Source organism: Artibeus jamaicensis, unplaced genomic scaffold (genome assembly GCF_021234435.1).
Source record: "Artibeus jamaicensis isolate MK-2021 breed Jamaican fruit bat unplaced genomic scaffold, CSHL_Jam_final contig_1526, whole genome shotgun sequence".
NCBI lineage: Eukaryota > Metazoa > Chordata > Mammalia > Chiroptera > Phyllostomidae > Artibeus > Artibeus jamaicensis.
This window is the reverse complement of record NW_026521297.1, coordinates 1,913,610-1,923,621: the sequence shown is the minus strand read 5'-3', so window position 1 is coordinate 1,923,621 and position 10,012 is coordinate 1,913,610. Positions and strand designations below refer to the sequence as shown.

The window sequence follows — 10,012 nt, the reverse complement described above, 5'->3', positions numbered from 1 at the left end:
CTTTAAGGCGACGTTGGCGTAAATAATGTCTGCGAGGCTAAGGGAGATTCCCGCCGGGACCAGGTGAGGCTCTGCCTCCCGCTAGACTTCGGGTCAGCTGCTCTAGCGAGCAAATTTACAGCAAAAGACGTCCTCCTCGGTTGTCTGCTCCGCACAGAGGGAAATTTCCCTCAGTTCTGCTCTCAGAGCGCAGGAGCTGCGAGCGACTCCCCTGCGCTCGGGCGCTCGGTCGGCGCTTCCGAGCGAGTCGCCACCCCTTTGGTTCCACGTGGTCCGCAGCGGCGGGCCGGGGCGGCTCTGGCTGAGGGTGCTGCGCGAGTCGTGGGCACCGGCATGGCAGGGACCCCGTCCGGCGGTGAGTGGCTTCGGACAGGGCCGACGGGGTGCAGAGGGTGGCGGGAGGAGAAAGGGGAGGCCGGATGGAAAAGGGGGCATTTCCGGAAATAGGACGTGTGGAAAGCATGCCCTGTGGAAGAAGGGAACGGGAGGGAGTCCGGGCGGAGAAAGGATATTTGGGGGGTGGGGGGACTACCAGTGGAGAGAAGGGTCCCCCAGGGGTTGAATCAGTGGAGATGGAAGGATTTCCGGGGAACAGATCGGCGGAGGGGGGAGACCAGGTGAGGCGCTCAAGAGGTTGAGCGCAATGGACCGACAGGCACCCAGGAGGATCAGACTGCCAGGAAACGTGTCAGTACACCCTCGTTTCCCCTTCTGCAGGTACTGCTCGGTTCTCTTGTCCCCCCAACTTTACTGCGACGCCCCAGGCCTCAGAGTCCACTCGTTTCTCCTTGGAGACGCTGACGAGCCCAGATACGGAACTGTGGCTTATCCAGGCTCCTGTAGACTTCGCCCCAGACTGGTGAGTGGTCGGTCCCATGCCACCTCCCTGGAACACTCCCCACTCCAGTAGCTGAACTTGGGGGAACTGTAGAGGGGCTTATCCTAAGGAACGTAGACAAGCTGCTTCGCAGCTCCTTTCCCCTGTGCCACCAATAGAACCTGAACCTGCCCTTCTGCTTTCTCCTTGCAGCCTCAATGGGCGGCTGGTGCCTCTCTCTGGCTTCCAGGTTGTGAAAGGCAAGGTGGCAGGGAAGCGGCACCGCTTCCGGGTCCTCAGCAGCAGCAGCAGCCCCCAAGCTGGAGAAGCAACTCTGCTGGCCCCCTCCGCGGAGGCAGGAGGCGGGCTCACCTGTGCCCCCGCCCCCAAGGGCAGCCTAAGGATCTTAGAGGGTTCCCACCCATCCCTATCAGGGACCCTACTGTACCCCATTCCCACAAGCCCTCCACCACAGATTCCCCCTGGCCTGAGGCCTCGGTTCTGTGCCTTTGGAGGCAGCCTGCCAGTCACAGGGCCAGCATCAGCGGTGGCACTGAGGTCTCTGGCCTCGGGAAAGAGGAAAAAGAAGAGGCACATGCTTGAGGCCTCCATTGCCCAGGAGGCAGTGGATGGGCATGGGACCCTGGAGGTGGACACAGCCTGGGGGTCCTCGGAGATGGATGTGGGGAAGAGGAAAAAGAAGCAGCAGCAGTTGAATGAACTGGAGGTGACGATGCCGGTGGCAACAGAGCCAACGGCTGAGATGCTGGAACCCCTGGGCGTGCCATTCCCATCTGCCAGCAAGAAGAAGAAAAAGAAGCCTAAAGGGATGGAAACAGCGATGCCGGAGCCAGAAGAAGAGAAGACTGTGGAGCTGGAACTCACAGTTAAAACCGAGCCTCTGCAAGATACAGTCCTGTCCCCCACCAAGAAGAAGAGACAGATAGGGACAGAAAGGATAGAGCCAGTGGAGGGGGAGAGGGTTGAGCTACAGGTGAAGGAGGAACCTCAGGAGGAAGCCATCCCACTGCCATCCTCCAAGAAAAAGAAGAAAAAAGGAAAGGAGTGCAAAGCGCTGATGGAGCTGGGGGCTGAGGCTATGGAGCCGGATGGGAGACCTCTGGGGGCCTGGGGGGAGATGGAGCCTGAACCAGCACATGAGATTGAGCCATGGGCTGAGGCGGCTCTGGCACCCACCAAAAAGAGGAAGAAAGAAAAATGGCAAAACACAATGATGGAACCAAAGACACAGGTGGTGGAGCCCCAGCTGCCAGGTGACCTTGAGCCTCAGGCAGCACAAGCATCCACCAAGAGGAAGAAGGACAGAGAGCACAGAGCGACAGAGCCAGGGCTTCAGACTGCTGACCCACAGGGCAAGGCGATGGAGCCTGAGGCCAGGGCAGATCCAGCATCCACCAAGAAGCAGAAGAAGCGGCGCTTGGAAAGCGAGGTGCCAGCGACAGCTTCCCAGGAGGAGATGCCAGAGCTGCCACTGAACCCGGAGTCTGGGGAGGTGGCACCCCCGGGACGGGAGAAGAAGCGGAAGAAGAAGCTTCTGCAGGATCCTGCATAGTCTCCTGGGAAACAGACCACTGCTAAGAAAAGCCGAGGTGGCCACTGGGCCATCAGAGGACGAGAGCAGAGCACGCCTTCCGGGGGTGGTACCAGCACAGCCACAAGAGCCTGGACCAGGGAAACACTTTATTGTGACTGACACACACGGCCTCCCTTGCAGTGGAGGTCACCGGGGCACTTTCAGGAAAGGCTCGTGTAGGACGTCAAACAGCCTGCGGGCCTGGTCGGGGGGAGAAGGGAAGGAACCAGTCATTAAATGAGCATCTGTCTGGTGCATCCAGAGTGGGCTTTGGTTCTTTTTCTCCCAGTCTGGCTGTGTGAGGCTGGGCTGCCCCTACCCCCCACCCCCCCACTCCCCCCTCTGAGCCTTGGTTTCCTTCATCTGTAGGGCAGGCACCATGGGACTTCTGAAACCTCAGAACTTTGGGATCTGGGGTCCCATTGATTGGGGGGCCCCCACCTGCACCTGACCCCTAAGCTCACTGCCAGAGTCCTTACCTTCTGAGGCCCCAGGCCTGGACACAAGGCCAGATCTTCCCGAGATGCAGCTATGAGCTGTTCCAGAGACTGAGAAAGGGGGGAGCAAAGGGTCAGGGGAGGCGAGCACCAGAACCTGTGCTGCCCCAGTTCGTGCGGGACCTGACACACTCCAGACAGGAGGTGAAGTCTGGCGGGAGGGCACGGGGGGGGGGGGGGGCCGGGGTGCAGAAGGCAAAGAAAGGGTCAGGGGTTTCCTTGAAAAGGCGCGAGGGTAGAAATGACACAGGAATGAGACGCAGGAACCCCTCCTTACCCCGAAAGTAGTCAGGAGGGTCTGACTGTCGGTTTTGTTGACTGACTTCACGGTGGTCAGACAGTCAGTCACCTGGAAGGGGGAGGAGGCAGCGGTGTGTCGGGGAGGAGAGCAGGACTGAGCCCCTGGGGGTGGTGCTGAGTCACAGCTGTGTCCCCAGGCTGCCTTGCATGCAGGAGGTGCTCGGCAAACACCTTTTTGGACCGATGAAAAGATCATCTCAGAGTGACGCCCAAGTAGCTTTGAGGGTCGGTCACGTGATGAGAAGATAAATGCCACTTGCCCCGAGCTGGGTCAGCCCCTGGGAAGACCGTGGGCTCTGAAGTCGGAGCCGTATTCAAACCCAGACCCCACCGCTTACTCTCTGTGCCGTGCTGGGCACAGGGACTGACCTCCCTGGGCCTCCATTTGCAGGCACATGGGGGTCCTCACTGTACCCACCCACCTCAGGGGCGGCTGCAGGCACCCACCATTACTCCGTCATTGGAGCCTGGATTTAACGGTTCACTCAGCAAATACTCCCTGAGTGCTGGGGTGCTTGGGGACACAGCAGGGACCAGCTCTGCCCCTCTGGGGCTCCCAGTACAGAGTGGGAGGCAAATTAGCTCCAGACAGCGGTGACCCAGATGGGTAGGGATGGGGAGGTCTGATGGGAGCCCTTGGCCTGGCCTGGAGATCAGGGAGGGCTTCCTGGAGAAGGGAGCATCAGAGCTCAGATGTGTACAAGGGTATCTGGCGGCCCTGACTGGTGTGGCTTAGTGGGTGGGGCGTCGCCCTGCAAAGCCAATGACTGCTGGTTCGGTTCCCGGTCAGGGCACGTGCTTGGGTTGCCAGCCAGGTCTCTGGTTCGGGGTGTGTGAGGGGCTACGGATTGATGTTTTTCTGGCACATCGATGTTTTTTTCCCTCCCCTCTCTCTAAAAATAAATAAAATCTCTAAAGAAAGAAAGATGGGATCAGACAGACGGCAGAGGGAACAGTACGGCCACACTTAGAGAAGCGAGGTACGCCTGAGAGAAGGGACAGAGCACACTAGGGCTGGGGGCAGAGGGGTTGGCAGTGGGACTTTCCCTGAGGGCACTGGGGGGCCACGGAAGTGTTTGGAGTGGGGGATGGCGGGATTAGGCTTGCTTAGGTGTCAGAGGGAAGGCTGGGAGCTAAGGGTGGGCCTGGGGAGGAGAGGCCTGACTTGAGATCAGAACTGAAGCTCAGACGCCCAGGAAGAAGCTGGGGGGGGGCCCAGGCAGGGAGGGGACGTGGCCTCACCCGGGAGACGAAGTCCTGGTCCAGCTTCTCCATCAGGAGGTCGGCCGGCTTCTGCTCGTAGGCCTTGTAGGTCTCCAGGTAGCGCCCGGCCTCCTCGGGGCTAGGGTCCGAGGGAAAATGAACATTCTTGGCCTCCTCTGAATGCCCCCGGGGGCAGCAAACCCTGCTGGGTATATATCTTCACCCATCTTTTCTGGCTAAAGGCCAGAGCTTGGGACCCCGACCAGTTGGGTTCACAGCCCTCTTCTCACCTGAGTGACCCTGGGCCAGTGATTTGAATCTCTTTGGGCCTCAGTTTCTCATCTGTGAAGTGGGGTGGTTGGCAGAACTGTGACAAATACTGGTAAGTGAGTCAACACTCTATAAGCGCCTGGCACTTTGAAGCCTGTCGAAGAACTGTTAGCTATTCTGGAAGGGAGGTCAGCGCTGGGAGCTTTTGCACGGGGCTCGACAGAGGGAGACCTGAACTACTGTCTGTTTTCCCTGTGGCAGGAAGACGGCCTCCTGAGCTTCCAGCTTCCCGCCACCAAGGAAAGCAGCTTCTGAAAGCGTTTCAGAAAAGCCCACCTTCAAAAGGAAAGCCCCAGGGGGCTGATGGCTGAATCTTTTATAGCAACAAGCGTGACTTAACAACCACCATTAATTTTCACAGTGCTTTGTTTGACATGTAATTCACTGTTTCAAAGGCAGTGGAAGCAGCCCTGGCTGGTGTGGCTCAGTGGATTGAGTGCCAGCCTGTGAACCAAGGGGTTGCCAGTTTGATTCTTGGTCGGGGCACATGCCTGGGTTTCGGGCCAGTCCCCAGGGCGGGGCACATGAGAGGCAACCACACATGGATGTTTCTCTCCCTCTCTTCCTCCCTCCCCTCTCTCTAAAAATAAATAAATAAAATCTTTTTTAAAAAAAAGTATAGTGGTACACACCCGGAGGGAGGGCACAGAATTACAAACACCCTTTTGCTTAATAAACCTATTCCTGCCCTGGCTGGTGTGGCTCTTGACTGAACACACCGGCCTGCAAACCAAAGGGTGGCCAGTTGGATTCCTGGTCAGGCCACAGGCCAGGTCATGTTCCTAGTCGGGGGTACGTGAGGCAACCACACAACCTAGAGAGAACCTGATGTTTCACTCCCTCTCTTTCCCCTTCCCTTCCCCTCTGTCTTAAATAAGTTAAAAAATTTTTTTAAGTTTTTAAAAATTAAAAAAAAAACATTCCTGAAGTTCAGGACAGAGGTAGGAGTGTTGGTGGTAACAGCAAAAGGGAGAAAGACCCCCCCCAAGTGTCCACCAATAGGGGTTTGACCCGATCAGTCTACACAGGGGAATAATACTCAGCAGCTGGAAGAGAGTGTGAGTCCAGACAATGGCATGTTAGTCACCCATGAGAGAGTCATCAAGCCCTGGCCAGTGGGGCTCAGTTGGTAGAGTGTTGTCCCGAAAACTGAAAGTCAATGGATCAATGTTCCTTTCCCTCTCGCTCCCACCTCCTCTCTTTAGAGAAAAACCAATCAGCATGTCCTGGGGTGAGGATTAAAACAGAATAAAACAAGACAGTTGCCATGCCCTGGGCAGGTGGTTTGGCTGGAGCATCCTCCCGTGCACCAAAAAGGTTGCGGGCTTGATTTCCGGTCGGGGTACGTGCCTGGGTTGTGGGTGCACCGGCAGGAGGCAACCAGTGGACGTCCCTCTCCCATCAACACGCGGGAACCTTAAAAGCGTATATCTAAGCGGAAGGTGCCGATCTGAAGGGGCCACTGTGAGGCCATGGGAAACCTGCGCCGGCCCTGCCCCCAGTTCCCCGCACGGAGCTCCTGAAGCCCTGGTACCTTCCCAAGTGGTCAGAGCGCTGGGAGCATGTTTTGTTCTAATGGGGTGACTCCGTGAGCCCTGGATGGGGGCTGGTCCCCACAAAGTCCAAGCCATGATTAGTAGCTTGGAAGTTTCGGCCCCTCCCTCGTCCTCCAGAGTTGGCAGAAGGTCTGCAAAAGAGTTAATAATTGACCGTGAGGGAGCCTCCAGGATATCGCGACGGTGCAGCGTTGGAGAGCTGCCCGGCTGGTGACCACATCCACACGGCGGGGCTGACTCACCCCTCTCCGTGGGGGCGCACACTCCTGCCCTTGGGACCCACCCAGACCTCCCCCGATGTCTCTCTCCACCTGGCTGTTCATCTGTATCCTTCACCATATCCTTTAATGAGCTGGTAAACAGAAGTCCGCGGTCCGCTCTAGCAGATTAGTCAAGCCCGAGGAGGCCGCCGTGCAAACCTCCATCTATAGCCGGTAGGTTGGCTATAGCCAGGTGGTTCCGACCGGCGTCTGCAGCTGTGTGATGGGAAAATCTGGTGGCCCTGGGCCCCTGACCTGTGGATCGGACTTGGTCTCCAGGCAGATAGTGTCCGAATGGAGTTAAAGTGCAGGGCACCCTGCTGGGGGCACAGAGAATGGCCGGGTGAGGGGAAAACCCCACACATTCAGTGGCCCAAGGTGAGTGTTTTGTGAGTAGTAACAGGAGAAAGACCCGCAGTGGGGCAGGGCTGGGTTTTTCCCTACCCTCGAGAACCGTGTTTTGTTCTATTAATATTTCAGCTACATACTGTAGGATCTCCGTAGGACATTCTGGAAAAGGCAAAACTGCGGAGGCGGTAAGATCAGTGGTCGCCAGGGTGGCAGGGAAGGAGGGAGAGGCAAAGTGCAGGGCATTCTTAGGACAGTGAAATATTCTGTAGCATGCAGGAATGACGGACACGTGACACCTCTGTCAAGACTCACAGAATGAAAACACAACAAACAAACGTACCACACTAATTACACTAATTAATGCAAGATGTAAACAGGAGAAGCAGTAGGTAGGAGAGGAGGGGTGTGTGGGAGCTCTGTACTCTCTCATCACTTTTTCTATAACCTTAAAACTGCTCTTACATAAGGAAGTCTATAATTAGTTCAGAAATGTGGACACTGTGCTGGAACACTACACAGCTGTTAGAGAAAAAGGAGGTGCCCTGGCCGGTGTGGCTCAGTTGGTTGGAGCGCCGTCCTGTAGACCAACAGGTGGGGGATTTGATTCCGGGTCAGGGCACTTAAGAGAAGCCACTGATCGATGTTTCTCTCTCATATCAATGTTTCTCTCTCTCTAAAAGCAATGAAAAAAAGGTCCTCAGGTGAGGGTAAGACAAAACAAACAAACAAGCATGAGGCTGCTCTCTACATTGACATGGCGGAGACTTCCGGATAGGGACGCAGCCGGGCGCAGAGCGGAGGCGGACGGCACCGACCCATGACAGGGACTTACGGTTTTGGGATTTTATCGTGCTGCAGACAGTGATGCCCCCTCAGTGGAAACTGGCCAGGCTAAGCTATGATGTTCTGCAGGGTAGGTGTAGTAAGTGCATTTTGAAAAAGGATTTTATTTATTTATTTTTAGAGAAAGGGCAAGAGAGGGAGCGAGACATCAATGCAAGAGAGAAACATGAATCTGTCACCTCTCGCAGGTGCCCCGACCGGGGACGGAACCTGCAACCCAGGCGTCTGCCCTGACCGGGGACCCTGTGACCTTCTGCTTTGCGGGACAACACCCAACCCAGTGAGCCTCACTGGTCAGGGCTATTAAATGCATTTTCAAGCCCTGGCTGGTGTAGCTCGTGGATTGAGCACAGGCCTATGAACCAGAGGATCGCAGTTCAATTCCCAGTCAGGGCACATGCCTGGGTTGCAGGCTGGTTCCCTGCAGGCCAGTTCCCAGCAGGGGATGCATGAAAGGCAACCGTACATTGATAATTTTCTCCCTTTCTCCTTCCCCTCTAAAGATAAGTAAATAAAATCTTTTAAAAAAATGCATTTTCAACTTACGACATATTCTACTTATGATGGGTTTATCGGGTTGCGTAACCCCGTCGTAAGCCGTAGAGCATCTGTACACAGTATGCTTACTTCTGTCTAAGAAAACGGAAGTGTTTAGCACCTGCTGCTTGTGTCTTCTAGAAACAGTGGAAGGAAACCGAGAAACCAATGACAGTGATTACCTGCGGGGTCGGAGGGAGTGGAGTGGGAGGGAGGGGGCGGAGGAGAGACTTCGCTGTGTATATTGCTCATTACACACACACACACATACACACACACACAGAGTGTATATGCAGAGGTTGGCATGAGTTTACAGTTGTGAGTATGCGAAAGTGTGCTTGAGTATAGCAAGAAGATAGTAACAACGTGTAAATAATGAAGGCCAGCCTTTTGGGCTCTTCCAAGACTGTGCCCATGACATTCTTTTTTTTTTTTAGATTTTATTCATTTATCTTTAGAGGGCAAGGGAAGGAGAGAGGGAGAGAAATATCAATGTGTGGTTGCCTCTCGTGAGTCCCCTGCTGGGAACTGGCCTGCAACCCAGGCATGTGCCCTGACTGGGAATCGAACTGCAATCCCTTAGTTCACAGGCCTGCGCTCAATCCACAATCCCTTAGTTCACAGGCCTGCGCTCAATCCACTGAGCTACGCCAGCTGGGGCCCATGACATTCTTTTGAGTTAATGAAGCTGCTGTAATAAGTGTAACCTGCATGTCTTCTTCCATACACAGAAATGTACACCAACTTTTGCCCACCCCTTAAATATGCCATATATGATGTGTGTGTGTGTATATATATATATATATATATATACACACAATGTTTTTTATCTTTTTTTAAAAAGATTCTATTTATCTTTAGAGAGTTGGGAAGAGAGAGAAACATCAGTATGTGGCTGCCTCTTGAGTGCCCCCTACTGGGGACCTGGCCCCACAACCCAGGCATACGCCCTGACTGGGAACTGAACCTGCGACCCTTTGGTTCTCAGGCCGGCACTCAATCCACTGAGCCACACCAGCCAGGGCCTTCATTATTAGACTCTTTAAAAAAAAAATGGGGCACTTTGTTCTTATTGACTGGAAGGGTTTTTCGATACAGGGTCCGGCACAAATGACCCCCCTCTTTTACTACATAAAAATCTTTTACTACAAAATCATAAGCATGGAATGCTGTGACGTAACAGTGTCACACTCTAGCACACCATAGGACGTTGTAGGTGACGTGTTCAAATTGCTGTCCATTCGAGGGAGACACTCACATGCCCCACCAACTGCCCTCAGGGGCGCTACTTCTGCCGGACTCTGTAGGTAGTGTGTGTGTGTGTACTGAACATTTACATATGTTCATGAGTGCAAACATTTAAATATAGTTTATCATATCAACATAAATTACATGTCCACATATACATCAGGGACCTTGATTCTGTTATTTATGTAACAAGGCTTTTTTCTATTTACCATTAGCCTTTCAACTTTATTTACAGTATCTCTTAACTTCCGGAAGTTTCAAAGGATCATCTTTGCAAACCAGCTGACCTTTTCCTTTATGGCTTTTGGGGTTTGTGCCTTGCTGTGGAAGACTTTTCCTACCCCAAGATCTCTTGTAACATTTTTCTTGTAATTTTTAAAAAAACATTTGTCAGGACGGACGTTTTTCAAGCATGAGAAAGGGATTCTTTTTTCCCCAGCGGGAGAACCCGTGTCACTGGCCTCTAGACGCCTGGA

General features: G+C 54.2%; 2 protein-coding genes and 1 long non-coding RNA gene across 7 annotated transcripts in view; 2 read left to right on the top strand and 1 right to left on the bottom strand.

The window, feature by feature from the left end:
* The first annotated feature begins 252 nt into the window (after positions 1 to 252).
* Positions 253 to 2,400, top strand: POLR1G (RNA polymerase I subunit G). Its single transcript, XM_037148016.2, has 3 exons — positions 253 to 355; positions 718 to 859; positions 1,031 to 2,400. Exons 1-3 carry the CDS (start codon positions 334 to 336, stop codon positions 2,388 to 2,390), a joined length of 1,524 nt encoding a protein of 507 aa, XP_037003911.2. The 5' UTR covers positions 253 to 333; the 3' UTR covers positions 2,391 to 2,400.
* A 101-nt stretch (positions 2,401 to 2,501) lies between these two features.
* Positions 2,502 to 10,012, bottom strand: part of ERCC1 (ERCC excision repair 1, endonuclease non-catalytic subunit) — a 29,738-nt gene continuing 22,227 nt past the window's right edge. For all 4 annotated transcript variants that reach the window (XM_037148018.2, XM_037148017.2, XM_037148020.2 and 1 more), the window contains 4 exons: positions 4,451 to 4,550; positions 3,186 to 3,257; positions 2,891 to 2,959; positions 2,502 to 2,612 (listed from right to left, as the gene is read on the bottom strand). In XM_037148018.2, coding sequence (XP_037003913.2) covers positions 2,559 to 2,612; positions 2,891 to 2,959; positions 3,186 to 3,257; positions 4,451 to 4,550 — 295 coding nt within the window. In that variant the 3' untranslated portion in view covers positions 2,502 to 2,558. The remainder of the gene's footprint in view (positions 2,613 to 2,890; positions 2,960 to 3,185; positions 3,258 to 4,450; positions 4,551 to 10,012) is intronic.
* On the top strand, positions 6,481 to 8,064 carry LOC119051338 (uncharacterized). Of its 2 annotated transcripts, none has more exons than XR_008392248.1 (3): positions 6,481 to 6,731; positions 7,038 to 7,093; positions 7,873 to 8,064. It is a non-coding gene; the product is annotated as an uncharacterized LOC119051338 (long non-coding RNA). The 2 variants fall into 2 exon arrangements; XR_005082907.2 differs by having other exon boundaries at positions 6,481 to 6,935.